At 42.2% G+C, this 20343-nt stretch overlaps 1 protein-coding gene and 1 long non-coding RNA gene across 4 annotated transcripts in view; one reads left to right on the top strand and one right to left on the bottom strand.

Moving 5' to 3' along the window:
• LOC125110036 (uncharacterized) lies at positions 1 to 3048 on the bottom strand. Of its 3 annotated transcripts, none has more exons than XR_007130421.1 (4): positions 2686 to 3048; positions 1326 to 1701; positions 582 to 829; positions 1 to 258 (listed from the first exon to the last, which is right to left on the bottom strand). It is a non-coding gene; the product is annotated as an uncharacterized LOC125110036 (long non-coding RNA). The 3 variants fall into 3 exon arrangements; XR_007130420.1 differs by having other exon boundaries at positions 2817 to 3048; XR_007130422.1 differs by having other exon boundaries at positions 1446 to 1701; positions 2817 to 3048.
• Positions 928 to 20343, top strand: part of CNGA3 (cyclic nucleotide gated channel subunit alpha 3) — a 45475-nt gene continuing 26059 nt past the window's right edge. Inside the window, exons 1-2 of the mRNA XM_047747185.1 lie at positions 928 to 1007; positions 17740 to 17859. Of these exons, the coding sequence (XP_047603141.1) occupies positions 17774 to 17859 (86 nt within the window). The 5' untranslated portion in view covers positions 928 to 1007; positions 17740 to 17773. The remainder of the gene's footprint in view (positions 1008 to 17739; positions 17860 to 20343) is intronic.

Below are 20343 nucleotides of genomic sequence, written 5' to 3'. Positions count from 1 at the left end.
TGTACACTTGATTTCTCCAAGTATTGAATGAACTCAAGAAGTTAAGCCTTCTAAAGACAATCTGCTCCTTTGAATAGACAATTTAATAGGTATGTTCAGGAAATACCATGAGCTCCAAGTCCTCTAATTTTCAGACTGCTGTGGGATCTTCTCCTGCAGTTTCTTCCCATAAGGGTGTCAGCTATGGGAACCTGGAATCCAAAAGGCTTCCAGATATCATCCCAGACAAGAAGGCTAGGTTCCTTCTGGGACCTGTTCCTGCAATCCAGAACCAAAGAGTGGGGGAGGTGAGTTTAGGTTTTCATCCTTGATGAAGAGGTGTGTACTTAGAAATATGGTTTCTGTGGGGAAATTGAGTCTGGAGAAATGTGGAGGATTTTTTAAGTTCTTTTCTCCAACAGGAGTTTAAGTTCCTTTGGCTGGATTGGTGAGTTTTAATGTTTAGGTCAGGGAATAGGGTGGTGTCCGTTCTGGCAGAAGGGAACAAACCTCTGTAAGGAGAATACACGAGATCCAAAAGAGAGATTTGTTTCTAAAACCCTCCCTAAATTGCAAGCGAGTTAAAAGATATATATTCCCACCTTTAAACTTCAGACTCCCAGATCTCCGCACGGTCCTCATCCAGTGTGGATTACATTACTGGTAAAAACATCCCAGGAAGAGTCCAAGGTGGCGGCTCCGGGTTAGGAGAGAGTCCAGAGTTGACAGGCAGACTTTCCTGTTTTGTTGCTCCTGGCTCGCCCACTTTTCCCCTGGAAGGGATGCTGATAGGAATGGGCAGCTTCTGCCTCTTCCAGGACCGCCTTTGAGACTCCAGAGCCTCACCTGACTTTCCCAGAGAGAGAGAGGAAGGCAACAGACTCCTTCCGCCATCTGCAGAGGAGGGTCCTGGGGCCAGAGCGCTGGGGCGAGAGTGAGACCAGAGCTGTTGCCCAGAACCTGGAGGGAGCGAGGAGGAGACGCTTTGCCAGACAGAGGCGCGTCGCAGAGAACTCAAACTTTAGCGGGTAAGGATTGTAGGGGCTCTTAAGCTGGGAGTTCTTGGGGGCTCTGGGAGATGTACTGGGTCTCTGATTCCATCCAGACAAGAGGTGGATTTAAAATTTCCCGGCTGGGCCGTGGGGTTGGCGAAGCACTAGTGCCGTAGTGGCGCTGTCCTCAGCCCCCGGTGCTGAAACGGGCCACGTCTCCGCGAGTTAAAGCGGCAGAGGAAAGGGCCCGCTCAGGGCATCTGTTCCCATCCCCGGCACACCCCGCCCCCTCCAGCCCAGATCACAGGACAAAGCCGCCCCTGTGCCCAAGTCCATCGCACCCCTTATACTCACGTCCGGCAACCGCACTGGGCCAAGCCGGGCTGAGCCGTCGGAGCCGGAGGCAGAAAGAGTTGGACTGACTCCCACTGGGGACAGGTAGGGGGTCTGGGAATGGCACCAACCCGGGAACACCTCCTTAAGACAACCTGTAACCCAGAGGCCGGGCCCCACGCCTCCAACACGGCTTGTCCTGGAAGAGGATCTTTGGCCGCTGCCTCATTTCTGTGATTTCAGGTCAGGATTTGCAGTCTCCTTGAGTCCACACTGCATGTGGGGAAGTTGTGTCTGTGGTTTGGAAGCAGCAGGAGCTAGGGAGATCAGTGGACCAGGGTTGAGGGACTGCCTCTGCTAGACCCTACTCAGTGTTGGGGATCCAGAGACAGGTGGGCTGAGGAGGAGGTAAAGAGTTTAAATTATTTAGGGAAGTGAGCAATCACAATTTTCTTTCTTCCTTTTCTTCTTTTTTTAAATGATAAAAATCAGAATCTGCGATCTTGGCCACTCCGGGCCTCTGGGCTTAGTGCTTAGGTATTGAGGAGAAGGGCAGCAGGCCCTCTGATCCTTTGCAATCCCCTAACCCGATAATCATATGGGCTTTCTGTCCAAGTCCTCAGGCTTTTCTCTCCCCACTCACTATTCCCAAGGGAGCTGGGCCAGCCTTTCCTCACACTCTGGCTGTCCTGGGGATTCCCGGCAATCCCCAACGAGAGCTGGAGCTGGATGACTAGGGAGATAGAGGGTTGTTTCATTTTTCTCCCTTTGTAATTCCTCAATTCACAACTGCCCTACTTTATGCTGTTGCTGAGATTTTATACTTTGTCATTCTAAAGTGGGTATCTCCCACTAGACAAGAACTGTGGCTGAGGTTGAAGGGAGAAAAGAGCAGAAAGGACCCAAAGTCCTCTGTCCATGGGTCAGGTGCCTCCAACAAGCACTTTGCTTGCTCAGGACTCCCAATATATGAGCTCTGCAACCTCTTGCCTGGAAGCCAGAGAGCCTGACAGTGGACAGTCCTCACCAAATCTTCCAAAGGGGAAATGGGTTGATACGGTCCTTAGTACCCCAAACTACAGGGCAGTGGTGCTCCCACCTGGGTTTGGGCTCTTTCCCCGACTGGGCTGTCCAGACCCCTAACTTTTTCTAAGGACCATCCACCAGTACCACTTCCCTCCCCCACCTTCCACACAACACACACACACACACACACACACACACACACACACACACACACGCTTTCCTTCATAAAACCCAGTAATAATATAATCGTCTGGGAACAAAGTCACATACTCCCTCAGTGAGAAATCATTGGAAAGGGCAGTGAAAAGTTGGGCAAAGAGAGGGGAGGTGACTACTATGGCTGTGTTCTCCATACCAGGTCTTGTATGCGAAAGTCTTGGATTCTTGAAAATTCTGCCAGGCTAGGGAACCCAGCTGGGATTTCACTGAGCTGGTGGGAGCTCCTTTGGTAGGAGTGGGGGTAGGGAAGACACAAACTGTCCTTACTTCCCATGAATGCCCAAGCACATGCTCTTTTCCTCTTCAGCCTCTGTTCAGCTATAAATGAGGTCCCTGCTGAGCGCGGGATGCGAGAAGAAGCTGAATGTTCACTCTGTGTTAACTGACTGGTCAGAGCAAGATCTTAATCTCTTTAGCAGGGACTTTGGCTAGGACTGCGTGTGCCCCTTGTCTTTGGTGTACCAGTTTTTATGCCTTTTCTGTCCTCATTCACTATCTGCCAGAGGTTGCTGCATCTGGTTAATAATGGGGTTGCCATGGTGACCAATCTCCCGTCGCCATGGTACCCAGGAGGTAAACAGTTGGAAGCTGCAGAGGCTCTTTGCTAGCTCCCCCAGATTGTGCACAGGCTTTGGATTTCCTGGGGGAGTTGGGGAGGGATGGCAATGACGAGGCTCTGTGAACAACCTCCCAACACACACACCCTGCCTAGAAACCTGTTCACCTGAAACCTTCTCTAATCCTTGCCAACTACTGTGCCCTCCAGGCTCAGATGGGTCAAGCTTTTGTTTTCCACCCCCAGTTGCATACACTGAGGTAAAGTGGTAAATACTTTTTCCTCTGACCCAATTAATATTAGGTGCACACTAACTACTTCTAAGTACAAATCACAAGGCTAAGTCCAGTGGGAGACAGAATTAATTAAACAAATGCAGTCCATGCTCTCTAAACTTCAAGTGTTGTGTGGTAGACAAGCCTTTATATTTCTTGTCAGCTGAGCTCTGCTCTGTGCTGAAATAGAGGTAATGATAGTGCTCTGAGAGTAAAGAGAGGTGGGAGTGACTGACTCCCAGAGGAGGTCATACTGTAGTTGAAACTTGAAGGATGATAGGAATTTCAACCGGAGAGAAAGAGGAGAAATCTCTCTCTAGACAGACTAGTGGGACCAAAGATGTGTGGAGTGGTCAGGAGAGGATAGATCGTACTCTGGTAACATATAGACTTGGAACCTCTCAGGGACCAACCCATCCATCTCTTCTGCAACATCTCAGATTAGGAGGAATTGGGGGATCCTGCATCATGGGAGGAGTCCACTGGCCAGAGCCTGTTATTCAGCCCTCACCTGGCCTGGAAGTGAGACTGAGAAATATAAGAAGTCCAACGTGAGATTTGGTGTGTCTGTCAAGAGAAGGGACAAGAAAGTTTGCGTCAGCATGAGTAATTTTGTTTGAATGGAGCTTTCCCATTTAGGCTGATGTGATCCAGGTTGTGAAAAGTCTTGAATGTCAGGCTAAGACTGCATGCTGGAGAAAATACGTAACCTCTGAAAGTTTCTGAGTGCCATGATTCAAACTACCTTTTAGAAAGACCCTGGTGTTAGTGCAGAAGATTCATTCATTCATTCATTCATTCCACACTTACTGAGCACCTCTTAAGTGCCACACCTTGGATGCATTAAAGAGGTGAGGCAATTATTTTAAAAATACTGGAGAGGGAGGCCAGGACCCCTGCCCTCACTCCTTTTCTGAATTAACAAATAAACGATAGGAAGGGAAAGAGGGGACAGATAGTTGTCAGTGTAACTAAGAGAACTTGGGGATTTTGGATCTGGGGAAGTGAGGGAGAAGTAGGAGCAGAGGCTCATCCTTGGTGATCTGTTGGCTTGGGTGTTCATGGTGTTAACCAAGACAGGGCTCCAGGGAGGAAGAGCCTATTTGGGAGTAGCTGAGGTGTTGCCATTCTGGATAGTTTTGTACCAGTGATGCCCTTAGCTGCCTATGCTGCATCCTCATACATTGCACCCTGGACGTCATCTAGTTCTCACACTCTTTGGTTGCCCTTCTCTGCAGGACAACACACATTCCCTTTTGCATTATAACAATGCAGTGTAGGGGTTAAACTCAAACAGGGTTTTGTTCCCTAGTTCTGCCATGGGGTGACTTTGAACAAGTTGTTCAACTGTTATGAGTCTCAGTTTCTTCATGTGTAGATTGGAAGTAATAGTTATAATACCTGCTTCAATGGGTTTTTGGGATGAGTAAGTGAAGTCATTGGAGTGAATTCATGAGCACAGCACCTGACACACCAAGTGCTCGAAGTCAGATATGAACATCTTTTTACTTTTCATAATGACAGTGCGTGACTTTTGTAATCACATACCCAAAATTAAAAAAAAAAAAAAAGAACACTTTACCTCTGTGCCTGCAGCTAGGCTAGATGAAACACTTCCTTGGCTTGGGGAAGGAAGCCTGGCCTTGTTGGTCCTGTGTGTGTGTGTGTCTGTCTGTCTGTCTGTCTGTGTGTGTGTGTCTCTGTGTGTGTGTCTGTGTGTTGGGGGGTGGGGGGAAAGTTGGAATTCTGAGGAGAGCATCTATAGGGCTGGCTACAGAGATCTGGGTTCTCTGACTCTAGCAACATCTGGAAAGCAGTTTCATCCTCTTGGAATCTCAACCTGAGCAGCTGAATCTTATTACAAAGCAGTCACTTAGAAATTGAGTACACTTAGAGCAGAGGAAACCAGAGTCCCATTAATTCTGAGTCATCTCCGAGGAAGACCAAGACACTTTCTAGGCATGAGACAGGTCTCTGTCTGGTGGTTGAGTAACATAATTGATAACCTAGTTACACTTTCAGTGCATTCTCTTTCACCCCAAACCTCTTCCTGTTCTTGGGAACAATGTTAATTTTTTCTCAGACAGGAATTGAAAAGCTGCTGCTGGCATACCCAAATTTCTCTTTGCTTGTGTTATAAAAATGCATAGAGTTCAGAAGAGAGAGAACTCTACCTCACAGCCATTCAAAGTTTCCTTGGGAATCCAGACATAACAACTCTAATTTGGACTTCTCTCTGTCTTGGTGTGGGAACATTTCTGGGTTTGCTTATCCACCACTTCACAGAAAAGGGAGAACATGAATTCTGACCTCCATTTCCCATCACCTCAAAGCTCAATCTGAGCACAACTGGACACACCCTCATGGTCTAAGACCTGAGCTGCCCTTTTGGACTCTTACTGGGCAGATGGAGGCAGCTTTGAATACCTACTAGTCCCAGAAGTTGACCTTGTTTCTTGAAAGACAGGGGATTGACTTTGCGGGCTCTACAACTAAATTGCCTGAGATAGTGCTGGCTGTGTGAAACGTGTGTCTTGGTTTGCTCAACTATAAAATAGGGATAATAACTTACCTCATAGGGTTATTATGAGGATTAAATGAGTTCCGACTTGTGAAAAGCTGTAGAGCAGGGCCTGGCGTAGTGCAAGCCCTCCAAAATGTGATCAATATCAGTATTAATGTGATATTTTGACATTTCTCCCCTTTAGTACACTCATATTTTGTGAGTTTCTTGTAGCAGATACAGCTAGTTTTGCATTTTAAAAGAAGTTTTGGTGGGAATGCAAGCTGGAATAGCCACTCTGGAAAACAGTATGGAGGTTCCTCAAGAAGGTAAAAATTGAGCTACTCTATGACCCAGCAATTGCACTACTAGGTATTTGCCCCAAAGATACAAATGTAGTAAAAAGAAGGGGCAACTGCACCCCAATGTTTATAGCCGCAATGTCCACAATAGCCAAACTATGGAAAGAACCTAGATGTCCATCAACAGATGAATGGGTAAAGAAGATGTGGTCCATATGTACAATGGAATATTATTCATCCACCAAAAAGGATGAATACTTACCATTTGCATCGATATAATACCCTTGACTGGAGGGTATTATGCTGAGCAAAATAAGTCAATCAGAGAAAGATAATTATCATACGGTTTCACGCATATGTGGAATTAAAGAAACAAAATAGAAGATCATAGGGGAAGGGAGGGAAAACTGAATGGGAGTAAATCAGAGAGGAAGACAAACCACGAGAGACTCTTAACTTTAGGGAATAAAACAAGGGTTGCTGAAGGGAAAGTGGGCGGGAGGATGTGGTAATTGGATGATGGGCATTAAGGAGGGTACATGATGTGATGAGCACTGGGTGTTAAATGCAACTGATAAGTTATTGAACTCTACATCTGAAACTGATAATGTACTATATGTTGGCTAACTGAATTTAAATTAAAAAATAAATACATAAACGTTTTTATAGCAGATTTAACATGACTTCCGTAGATATAATTCATATGTCATAAAAGTCATCCATTTAAAGTCACCATTTCAGCCCTTTTTAGTGATATTCACAGTTGTGCCATCATCACCACAACATAATTTTAAAACTTTCAATACCACTACAAGAAACCCTGTAGGTACTAGCAGTCACTCTTTGCTGGCCACCCCCCACTTGAACACTTTCCCCCAGCAACCACTAATCTATTTTCTCTCTCAAAGGATTTGCCTATTCCAGACATTTTATATAAATGGAATCATGTAACATGTGGCTTTTTTGCATCTTACTTCTTCCACTTAGCATGATGTTTTCAAGGTTCATCCATGTTGTACCATGAGTCAGTAGTTTCTTCATTTTCATTGTCAAATAACATTTCACTATGTAGATATCCCAGTTTTGTTTATTTAGTTCTCAGCTGATAGACATTTAGGTTGTTTCCACTTTTTGGCTATTACAGATAATACTGCTACGAATACTCATGTACAAGTTGTTAGGTAGATGTATGTTTTCATTTCTCTTATGTATGTGCTCAAAAGCAAAATTGCTGGGTCATGTGACAATTATGTTTAGCATTTTGAAGAACTGCCTGACTGTCTTCCAACATGGCAGCTTCATTTGCGTTCCTACCTGTAGCGTGTGGAGTTTCCAGTTTTTCCATATCCTTGCCAATGCTTGTTACTATCTGTATTTTTATTACAGCCATTGTAGTTGGTATGCAGTGGTATGTCATCATGATTTTGATTTGCATTTCCCCATGACTAAATATGTTTATATTCATGTGCTTGTTGACTATATATCTTCTTCAAAGACAGGTTCTACTCAAATCCTCTCCCCACTGTTTAATTGAGTTGTCTTTTCTTTATTAAGTTGTAACCATTCTTTATATATTCTGAATACAAGACCCTTACCAATATTTTCTCCCATTCTGTTGGTGCCTTTTTACTTTCTTGATGGCATTGTTTGATGCAGAGATTTTTTTTTTATTTTGATGAAGTGACCTTTATTTTTCTCTTTTAGTTTATGTTTTTGGTGTCATATCTAAGAAACCATTGCCTAACCCAAGGCCATAAAGATTTACTCCTGTGTTTTCTTCTAGGAATTCTATAGTTTTAGCCCTTTCATGTAAGTCTGTGACCCATTTTGAGTTCCTGTTTGTATCTGGTGTATAATACTTTATGAGGATATCTGTTTTCTTAGTAACATTTGTTGAGAAGACTATTCTTTCTTCCATTAAAGTATCTTGTTATCCTTGTCAAAAATCAGTTGATCATAAAGTTGGGGGTATATTTCTGGACTCTGAATTCTATTCCATTAATCTACATATTTAACCTTATGCCAGTACCATACCATCCTGATTACTGGAAGTTTGTAATAACATCTTGAAATCAGAATGTGAGAGTTCTCCAACTATGTTTTTGTTTTTCAAGATTTCAGGATTGTTTTGGTTATTTGGGGTTCCTTGAATTTCCATGTAAATTAGGATCATCTTGTCAATTACTGCAAAAATTCCAGCAGGGATTTTGATAAGGATTGCACTGAATCTGTAGATAATTTGAGGAGTATTGCCATACTAATAATATTAATCCTTCCAATCTATGACAAGAAATATCTCATTTGTTTATATCTTCAATTTATTTCAACAATGTCTTATAGTTTCCAGTATACAAATCTTTAGTTTCCTTGGTTAAATTTCCTAGGTGTTTAATTCTCTTTTGCTGCTATTAAAAATGGGATTGTTTTCTTAATTTCACTTTCCTATAATACAATTGATTTCTGTAAGCTGATCTTGTGTCCTGCCACACCACTAAACTCATTTATTAGTTCTAATAGTTTTTTAGTGGATTCCTTTCCTATATCCTTAAATCATATCATCTGCAAAGAGAGATAGTTTCACTTTTTCTTTCCAATCTGGATGCTTTTGTTTTTCTTGTCTAATTGCCCTGGCTGGCTGTACAATGTTGCATGGAGGTGATAAGAGTGAATACTGTTGTCTTCTTATTCCTGATCTTAGGGGAAAGTATTCAGTCTTTCACCATCAAGTATGATATTAACTGTGGTTTTGTCATAGGTCCCTTTATCAGTTTAAAGAATTTCTATTCTTATTTTGTTGATTGTTTTTATTCTGAAAACATGTTGGATTTTGTCATATGATTTTCTCATGTCTATTGCATTCATCATATGGCTTTTGCCACTTGATTAATATGGTGTATTATATTGATTGATTTTGGATATTAAATCAAGTTTGCGTTCTTGGGAAGGATCTATACAGTATAATGTAATTTTCAAAGTGCCCTCTCACATAAGTTCTGATATTCAAATTCTTGGTTTTTTAATTTTACTTATTTACTTGAGAGAAAGAGAGGGCAAGAGAGAGAGAACAAGTCGGGGAGAGGGGCAGAGGGAGAAGGAGAAGCAGACTCTGCACTGAGCAGGGAGCCCAACGTGGGGTTGGAGCCCAATGTAGGCTCAATCCCAGGACCCTGAGACCATGACCTGAACCAAAGGCAGACACTTAATCAACTGAGCCACCCAGGCACCCCTCAAGTTGTTTTTATTTATATTGTACCATGCTCAGAGAATTTTAACATTATATAGCTTTTTCCTTTCTGTTTTTGAAGCTTTGGAATATTTTTATTTCTTCCAGTAGGATCACATTCACACATAAACTATGAGAGGACTGTCAGGCACAATATTTGCATTCTACAGTTTTGTTCCATCATGAAACTTTTTAAATCGAAGGACCTTTAATAATCAACTGAGCCTTGGTTTTCAGCTCTGTTTCACAGAGTTCCCTAAGGCATTCTGTGCACTTTTAAGATTTTTTAATGTATTTTTTCCCAAATTTTAATATACCAAACACCATGGTCAAAATTAACTTATGTCCAGGGGAGATGGAGAGGAGAAGGGAGTTGAGGGAAATTGGAAGGGGAGGTGAACCATGAGAGACTATGGACTCTGAAAAACGATCTGAGAATTTTGAAGGGGTGGGGGGTGGGAGGTTGGGGGCACAAGGTGGTGGGTATTGTAGAGGGCACAGATTGCATGGAGCACTGGGTGTGGTGCAAAAATAATGAATACTGTTATGCTGAAAAAATAAAAAAAAAATTAACTTATGTCCCAGTGATTTTTTTTTAACTAAGTATAGTTGATATACAATGTTACATTAGTTTCAGATATACAACTTAGTGATTTGACAGCTATGCATTTTGCTATGCTCACCACAAGTGTAATACCATCTGTCACCATACTACACTATTACAGCACTTTTGACTATATTCCCTGCGCTTTACCTTTTATCCTCATGACTTACTCATTCCATAACTGAAAGCCTATATCTCCCACTCCCCTTCACCCATTTTGCTGGGTGAAACCAGCAAACCACAACCATCAGTTTTTCTCTGTATTTATGGATTTATTTCCTTTTTATAAAATTTGTTTTTGATTCCACAAATAAGTGAAATCATATGATATTTGTCTCTCTCTGTCTTATTTCATTTAGCATAATACCCTGTAGGTCCATCCATGTTGTCACAAATGGCAAGATCTCTTTTTTTTATGGCTAAGTATCTATTGATGGACACTTAGGTTATTTTTGTTATCTTAGCCATTGTAAATAATGCTGCAATGAACATGGGGTGCACATATATTTTTGAATTAGTATTCCACTTTAGGGAGGAGGTAAATACCCACTAATTATCTTTATAAATTTATAAAGTAAATAAATACAATATTGAATATTGTATTCAATAATGAGTACATTATTGAAATGTATTCAAATGCATTTAGATAAAATACTAAAAGTAAGTGTTTTATTCCTTGGGTTTCTGTGGAAGATTCACTTGCAATAAGTCCGTGTCCACCATTGGATGAAGAAACCAAAATGCTAGGTCACTTGCCCAAATTGGAGGCTGAGCTAAGAAGAGAATCCAGCCTTCCTTTCCCTCAGTACAGTGTCCTTGGCCACCTATATGTCTTTCCAATGCCATTTGTCTCAAACGAGATATTTTACTAGTGTCTTCCCTCTATATAAGCCTAGAGCTGCTTGAAAACACACAGCCTTCAGCATTGCCTATAGTAATGTCTGTTCTATTCCTTGTGTTTGTTCTGTGCGCTGGTTCACAGCTCTCAGAGTAATTAAGTGGCTTAACATTGGATAGTTTCCTTTCATCCTGCCATTTCCAGATGGGATAGGGGAAGAAGGGAAAGGCAATTTGAAGCGTGCTTTAGAAAAAGTTCCAAGGCATGTACACCATGTGGGAGTTGTTGACTTATCTTTGAAGTTTAGTTTGACAAAGCAAGGCTGTCCAACCTCACATTTACTGAGAGTTTGCTGAGTGCTTTTGCCCAAAGTGGTGCTGAGAAAGTTGAGCTGTAGAGAACAGAAATGGATGAAACTCATCTCGGAAATCTTTCTGAGAAGATTGTAGACCCCAAGTGGTAAAAGTGATCTGTCTCAGCAGGAGAAAATAAAGACCTGCGCCCAGAGTGCCTCTCTCTCAGACTGTAGGGATCTCCTCTGACTGGGGTTTTGGGTTTTTTGGCATAACTTTGTGTCTAAACTTGGTGCCTCACTAATGGGACTTGCCAGCCTCTGGCTGCTTAGGAGTCATAACCAAAGGCAATGATAATTCAGAATGTCCTCCAGTGGGTCAGAAGAGTATGCATCTAGGACTCTTGGCACCTCTTTATTGTCTCAGCTACATTTAGGGATTGGAAAATGATAATGTTTCAAATGACACAAATTGAACCAGGACTGGTTTTCACCCTTAAGCCATAATAAAAAAGGACAAAGCACGAACAATGTTTTTTTAGTATAAAGAGCTAGTCATCATAAGTAGGGACCAACATTTTTTTTTTTATCAGAAGCACATTTTAGTTTAGAAGAAAGAGCTTTACATGTTTTGACCTCCTTTGTTGCTTACTTGCTCTCTCCCTTATAAAGTTCTGACGTTTTTAAGTAAGATAAGAACCTTCGGTGTGACTCACTCATGGAGCATTGTGAGAATCAAATGAGTTAATACACATTCGAAGTTATTAGAACAGTACTAGGCAGAGAGTAAATGTTCAGTAAATACACTTATTATTAGTGTCATCATTGCAATTACTCACCTGTTCCTCCTCCATTTATGCCACCATGCATAGAATAAATTCTATTACACACCATGTGTATATATGCTTGTGTTTAGGAGGATATTTTTTAAATAAGAAGAAACAGTTCTTGCCTTTTTTGGAGTTAATAAAGGAATGAGAAAAGGATGAGAAAAACTGGAGTGCAGGTAAGCTGTGTTAGATTCCTGGCCTTCTTAGGTGTCCAAGCCAAGAATGGTAGAGAAAGTTAAAGATACGCAGCAGAGTACAGAAGCCACAATCATAAACAATGAATCTTGGAACACTGAAAAAAATAAAGCTTAAAAAAAAGGAAGCCACAATCAAATCCTTAAAGGTGCACAGCACAGTGGTTAACACATGGTAAATGTTGAATAATGTCAAATAAATTGTGTGATCGCCACTCACCCAAGAAGCCTCCTCTGACTTCTGTGGTCTTCGAGGTAAAATTAGTGCCTCCCCCCTTATTGCTCCTTACCGTGCCTCTACCTCTATTTCAGCACCTTTTTATGCTACCCAGTCCCCATTTCCATTCCTGTCTCCCTCCACAGTTTTGTGCTTTCAAAGACTGAGACTTACCTTCTTCATCTTCATAATCTTTGGGGCCAGGCATGATGCCTGGGGCATGGAAGAAGTTGATAAGTGTGTTTGGGGTGAGGGACGGAGGAAGAAAACATTCGGGGATTTAGTAACGCTGTAAAGAAAATGGGAATTGTCTGAAATGATGTGTTGTTAGTTCCCCAGTCAAGCCCTGAAAATGAAGACTCACATTCAATTGGGACATGTTCACAAACCACTCTTAGACTCACGCCTAGGCTCCACTTCAAGGTCACCCTGGTAGTTGACAGGATACATCTTCTTCCTGTGCTTGAAAATTAAAATTATATATATGCACTTCTAATCTCCTATGGTGGGTGTGATAAACAAAACAAACCACCTTGTGGACCTCAGGGTCAGACCGACCCAAGCCTGCAAAACCAACTTCACTATTACCTCTTGGGGCTCCTGAGGCTTAATGAGTAATGGATATGCAAGTGTCTCACACTCCTGGGGCCCTGGCTGGATGGCAGGTTTCATTCTCAACAGCCGCCTCAGGATCATTGACTGGATTTTCATGATCTCATTTGTGAGCTGTCCCAGAGTTTGTCTGGGCTAGGAAATGTGAAAATTCACAGGGCAGTTAGGGAATCACTTAGGATGTCAGGACTTAAAAACTGGTAAATAAGAGGAAAGAATTGTTTATTCTGCCTTTCCTGTATGAACAGTACCACTGAAGAGCCAAATAATAAGTAAAATTTTCTTTAAGATTATGTCAGCTGGGGCGCCTGGGTGGCTCAGTGGGTTAAAGCCTCTGCCTTCAGCTCAGGTCATGATCCCAGAGTCCTGGAATCAAGTCTGGCATCAGGCTCTCTGCTCAGCGGGGAGCCAGCTCCCTCCTCTCCCTCTGCCTGCCTCTCTGCCTACTTGTGATCTCTGTCTGTCAAATAAATAAATAAAATCTTAAAAAAATAAAGACTCTGTCAGCTAATTAGTAGAAAAGAAATGATAGAATATCACCAATGTGCAACTTGTAATGAAATGATAAGTCCAGGCAATGAGCTAGGACCTAGGTCCTAGGAGCTCTAGGGGAATGCACACTGATGTCCTTCTCAGGTAAACAGACCTGGGAAGAGGGCCAGGCAGGCCCTAGAACCAATCCAGAGGCTCCTGAGCACAGAATTTGGGAATCTTGGGCACCCAGAGCATGGACTAGAGCAGGGGGCCAGATTGTGGGTGGGCAAGTTCCCTTGGCCTCTTGTTCTGGGCTGGAAGAGAGTCAAAGTAGAGTCCTTTAAAGCCTGGGGTCCCAGGGAGGGACCCCTCCTGCTCAGACCAAAGGGCAATGCCACTTCTTTGCCACCCATTAACTTTACATTATCAGGTTCTGGAGTCAGACAGAAATTTGTCAATCCTGGCTCAGGCTATAAGCAATATTACAGAAATTACGTACCTGCTCAGTTTCTTCACTTATAAAAGGGTCAGGAAAGGGGAGACTATTTGAAGGTTAAAGGAGCAGTATTACATGAGCACCTACCCTATTTCTGGCATATATACAGTAGCTCTCCATAGGAGGCAGGTCTGTGATGGCCCAGAAGTGCTGCCTCCATACAATAGCATCTGACACCAGGGTTTGTACAGGTGAGAGGGGCTGAAGGAAGGGACACAGGCTGGAGACAGTGAACTTTCTCTGCTGCAACTTTCCTGGAAATGTACAAAAAGAATAATTTGATAGATTTTCTACAGAGTCCCAAAGCTTTTTTTAAGATTTGCTCTAGATCCCACTGGACTATAATCTCTTTGAGGACAGAGATAGATATTCTCTGTAAAACCTTAGCTCTTTGCATATTATCTGACACATAGTAAGTGCTCAATAAGAAAGCACTGGGTGAATGATTTCAAACTGGGCTAATTGCCTGTAATGAAAGACATTTATTTCCTATGTTGGCTCAAAGGTTTCCATAGACATCTCAAACTGGAATCATTCTGTTTCTCAAACCTGCTTCTTCCCCTAGTTCCCTGCCTCAGTGTGCAGAACCATCAATGCCCCAGACCAGCAGTCATGCAATGTACTCAGCACCTCCCTCCTCATCACCTTTTATACCTGATTAATTACCATTTCCCAGTGATTATATCCATTTTGAAGTTTTTTAATTTGTCTGATTCATTACCACAAATCTAGTTCAGGCAACTGTCCTCTCTCCCTTGAGATACTGCAGCATTTAGCTGCTCACCTCACACCAACTCATGCCCCTGAATATGTCCTTCTCCGTGCAGCCAGAGTGACCTTTATACATCTGGCCACTTCCCTGCTGGGCTGGACTCAGGGTAAAGCCCAAGCTCCTTAATGGTCTACATCATCTGCCCTATCAGACTATAAGATCCTTGAGAACAGTCTTTATCTTATGTTTCTTTGTAGCTCCTGCAATCAGCCAGAAACTCACTGTTACATAAATGAGTAAAGTTTTTGAACATTTTTTCATGTATCTGTTAGCTATTTGTATTTCTTCTTTGGAGAAGTGTCTGTTCATGTCTTCTGCCCATTTTTTGACTTGATTATTTGGTTTTTTGGGTGCTGAGTTTGAGAAGTTCTTTATAGATCTTGGATACCAGCCCTTTATCTGTAATGTCATTCACAAATATCTTCTCCAATTCCACGGTTGCCTCTTAGTTTTGTTGACTGTTTCCTTTGCTGTGCAGAAGCTTTTTATCTTGATGAAGTCCCAAAAGTTCATTTTTGCTTTTGTTTTCCTTGCCTTTGGAGACATGTCTTGAAAGAAGTGGCTGTGGCTGATATCAAAGAGGTTACTGCCTATGTTCTCCTCTAGGATTTTGATGGATTCCTGTCTCACATTGAGGTCCATCCATTTCGAGTTCATCTTTGTGTATGATGGAAGAGAATGGTCAAGTTTCATTCTTCTGTATATAGCCGTCCAATTTTCCCAGCACCATTTATTGCAGAGACTGTCTTTTTTCCATTGGTATTTTTTCCTGCTTTGTCCAAAATTAGTTGAACATAGAGTTGAGGGTCCATATCTGGCCTCTCTATTCTGTCCCATTGATCTATGTGTTTGTTTTTGTGCCAGTACCATGCTGTCTTGATGATCACAGCTTTGTAATATAGCTTGGTATCAGGCAATATGATGCTCCCAGGGTTTTCTTTTTCAACATTTCCTTGGCAATTCAGAGTCAGTTCCATACAAATTGTAGGATTGTTTGTTCTAGCTCTTAGAGAAATGCCATTCGTATTTTGATCAAGATGGCATTGAAAGTATCAAAACCACATTGAAATACCACCTTACATCCGTTAGAATAGAAAAAATTAACAAAACAGGAAACAACAAATGTTGGAGAGCATGTGGAGAAAGGGAAACCCTCTTACACTGTTGGTGGGAATGCAAGCTGATACAGCCACATTGGAAAACAGTGTGGAGATTCCTCAAAAAGTTAAAAATAGAGCTACCCTATGACCCAGTAATTGCACTATTGGGTATTTACTCCAAAGATATAGAAAGAAGGGGCACATGCACCCCAAGGTTCATAACAGCAATGTCCACAATAGCCAAACTGTGGAAGGAGCCAAGATGCCTTCAACAGACAAATGGATAAAGACGATGTGGCCCATATACACAATGGAATATGACTCAGCCATCAGAAACAATGAATACCCACCATTTGTACTGACACAGATGGAACTGGAAGAGATTATGCTGAGTGAAATAAGCCAAGCAGAGAAAGACAATTATCAAATGGTTTCACTTACATGTGGAACATAAGGAATAACATGGAGGACATTAGGAGAAAGAAGGGAAAAATGGAAGGGGGGTGGTAATCAGAGAGGGAGATGAACCATGAAAGACTATATACTCTGGGAAACAAACTAAGGGCTTTAGGGGGGAGAGCCTGGTTATGGATATTAAGGAGGGCATGTATTGCATGGAGCACTAGGTGTTACATGCAAATAATGAATCACGGAACTCTACATCAAAAACTAATGAAATACTGTATGGTGACTAATATAATAAAAACATAAAAATAAATGAGTAGAGTTGTTAAAATCAAAACAATTTTTGATCTATTGAGAAAAGTATAAAATTTAAGCCATAGACTTAAATTATCAAACATCAGAGATGAACCAAGACTGATGAACAAACAACTTCCCTTGAGTAAACTCATGCTGTGTTGACCATGGTGAGCAGAAACTACATCTATGCTTTGGTGCAGTATTCTGGGCTCCTTGCACTCTCCTTCCTTTGGATATGGAACTAAGTTAGTCTTGGAGTGAGTCACTGGACTATATCTAGAAATCACCATCTTTCTCTAGAGTGGTCTTTACTGACATTTGACATACTCAAGCCATGTGACTGCTCCAGAGAGCCTGTGTTTGTCTGTTCAAGAGAAACTGTCCTCAGGGATTCATCTTCTGCCTGGAAGGTTTTGATCAAGGATAAGGGAGCTTGTCAATCTTTGTGTTCCTCACACCAGTGCTATGTTTAAATCAGCTTTCTTTTCTCATCAGTCATAGGGGCGCTTTCCAATGTTTGCTGAAGGGAGAGTACTCACGGTCTGATTTCTAGCACTAGGATCATGCCATCAACTGGTTTTACCTATTTCTTTGCTTGAACAAGATACTTAACATCTCTAAATCTCAATTTAGTCATCTGTAAGTGGGGATAAAAATTGTAAATACCCGATGAGGTTATTATGAGGATTAAATGAGATGAAGTGTGTTTTGAGTATAACATCACATTGTAAAGGTTTTATGAATGTCAAGTATTGTTTGTTTTTATGCTTTATATTTGAAATGAGATTTGGGGGAGCTACTAAAACATGTGCAAAATTATGAAATAAAAATAAGCCAGTGAGAAAACCAGAGTCAAGGGGAACATCACATCATTCCATAGAATCATGAGGATTTTAATTTTCTTATATCAGATACCAACTTGGCCAATCATTCATCCATTGGCTGGATCAGCATTTAACTTTGACCAGATCTTTGGCATGGCAGCATACAAAAAGGAGTGAAAGACCTTGCTTTTGCTTCAGGCTGTGAAGAAGAGCCCAAAGATACCCAACTAAAACACAGTGAGGCTGGAACTATGGGAGAAATGGAAGAGGATATGTGTGCCAGGGCTTGTCCTGGGAAATAGCCCTTACCTACAACAAGCTGGGTTTGCAGCTCATTCCCTGCCTTGATGTGATCTGCTTTGTATTCATGTTTCAGTAACCACCTTGGGGCTGAATGACTAAGCAAGAAGATGGCCAAGATTAACACCCAATTCTCCCACCCTGCAGTAAGGACCACGGACAGAGATCTCGACCATGTTGAAAATGGCCTCAGCAGGTAAGATGGGCTTTCCATTGCATGCCCACAAAATGAGTTGTTCCCATAGCTGATCTAGACTGTGGGGTAAAGAATGCCCTAGCCTGTAGCAAACAGCAGGTTAAAGGGTGCGGGCTATTCACAGTGCTCCTTCTGACTTCACTTACTTCATCTCACCTAAGCCTCACAACACACTGAAGTAGTTTTTATTCTCATTTTTAGAGAGGTAGAAAATGAGGCTCAAAAGATTATGTAACTTCTAAAAGGTAACAAACTGAAGATTCAAATGGAGCAAATTAACTTTTATTGTAAAAACTTCTCCAAACTGGCATACTTTCCCATATATACTTCAGACATTTATTGGACTCTGTGCACCAGTCATTGTCCTGGATGCTTAGGGATGAGTACGAATCAGATGCCCTGTCCCTCACATTCAGTGGGAGGGCAGTATTCATGTTGTGCTCATGGTCTGCAGGGAGTGGGCTGTGCCTTACCAGTAAAGCCATTAGCCCCATCAATGACATCCCCACACAGGCAGCCATAAAGAAATCTGGGCCTTGAGTACTACTTCTAGACCTGTTCATGGCTTACTAGTAGACTGGGGAAAACCCACTTAATTTCTCCATGCCTCAGTTTCTTCAACTGCAAAATGGAGCATCATCTTTTTCAAGCTCCTGGCACAAGGATGAGGAAGTGGGAGTGTACCTATTTGGTGCATATGGACTTACATTTTTATGTTTCTTAAATTCTCAATGAGTTGACTGAGTTGAACCATGAGAAACTTTATTTCCAAAATTTGTGTTATTGTTGTCCTATATATATAACACTGAAAACTTCTCCCTTCCATTAAAACTTCTCCCTCCCATGAGAACTGCATATTATCCAATGACCATAAACTGCAAAAACAGTCCATCAGTATTCACATCCCTGGTGCTGGGCCTTCATCCACCATTTCTCCTCTGTTACTAACGTATATCACTTCTTTCAGATGCACATTTGGTTTTTTCTGTGTAGATTCTTGTTCCTACTCCTTAGTAACTCTGCTCATGAGTGATGGACAATAATTTCTAAAGAGATTGATTCCCTGTCACTATGAATTCATGTAGTCCTAGAACCCCACCTTTGGGGATTCCGGCAAAGGGAGGAATGTCTCAGAGCATCCCAACAGCTATTAATTGCCTCCAACCATTTTAACATAGTGTTGGAGCCCCAGGAATTTTTGATATGACTCAGGGCCATCAGAAGTTCTCATTCTGGATAAGGAAGATGTGGTCCATATACACTATGGAGTATTATGCCTCCATCAGAAAGGATGAATACCCAACTTTTTTATCAACATGGACAGGACTGGAAGAGATTATGCTGAGTGAAATAAGTCAAGCAGAGTCAATTATCATATGGTTTCACTTATTTGCGGAGCATAACAAATAACATGGAGGACATGGGGGGATGGAGAGGAGAAGGGAGTTGAGGGAAACTGGAAGGGGAGGTGAACCATGAGAGACTATGGACTCTGAAAAACAACCTGAGGGTTTTGAAGGGGCAGGGGGTGGGAAATTGGGGGAGCCAGGTGGTGGGTATTAAGGAGGGCACGTATTGCATGGAGCACTGTGTGTGGTGCAAAAACAATGAATACTGTTACACTGTAAAGAAATTTAAAAATAAATTAAATTAAATTTTAAAAAAAGTTCTCATTCTACTCAAATTTCTCCTTCCTAACTGACCTACTGTCAATACCAGTGTCTCACCACTGGAGACCTACTCCTTTAGGTTAAGTCATTGCCCCTAATTTAAAAGAAAAAAAAGAACACTCTTAGGACAGATATCTGCTATTAAAACTTTGGTATGCATGAATAGCTTCTTTTTCACATCTGTGCTAATTAACCTCTTGGGGCTGGGTGTTCAAAGATGACTGGAGTGGAGGGGAGAACAGGTCCAAGCATGGGGCACAGCAGTAAAGTGAAGCTCCTTTGGCAGCACTGGGTTCCTGGGACCTTGGGCCCAAGGGGAGAAGGACAGAAGCTGTTAGGGTCAAGAAGAATTTGAAGCAGAATGGACCTCTCCCCCATTGTTCCCTTTTGTCTTGTGGGGGACATCATCAGATCATCTCATGGACCTTCTAGGCTCCCTGGGGCTGAGAACAACAGGGTCTTCATCTGGCTTTTTATGGTTAGATACTCAAGAATAAGCAGTCCCAGTTAGTGGGCTGGGGCTCCTGCCCAGAATACCTGCTTGACCAGACACTGCCATGGTCCACCTCTGCCTGATTTGTCCTGGCTCTGCCTCAGCCAGTGGCCTACAAGCCCAGCTGGAGGCATGGGCTGTTCAGGAGACTCCTGGGCTGTTCACTGGGACTTCTGGAAGATGACCCTTCGCAAAATAAATTGCTAGCTCAATTTAAGCCACATGGACCCCAGCGTTGGGCCTCTGGGGGCTCATGCTGGGTTTGTGCACACTCAGAGGCTGGGTCAGCCACACAGTCAGGGGCTCTGAATTGATGTCCTT

This window comes from Lutra lutra, chromosome 9 (assembly GCF_902655055.1).
Source record: "Lutra lutra chromosome 9, mLutLut1.2, whole genome shotgun sequence".
NCBI classification, from domain to species: domain Eukaryota; kingdom Metazoa; phylum Chordata; class Mammalia; order Carnivora; family Mustelidae; genus Lutra; species Lutra lutra.
Note: the sequence above shows the minus strand (reverse complement) of the source record. Positions and strands in the feature narration are given on the sequence as shown.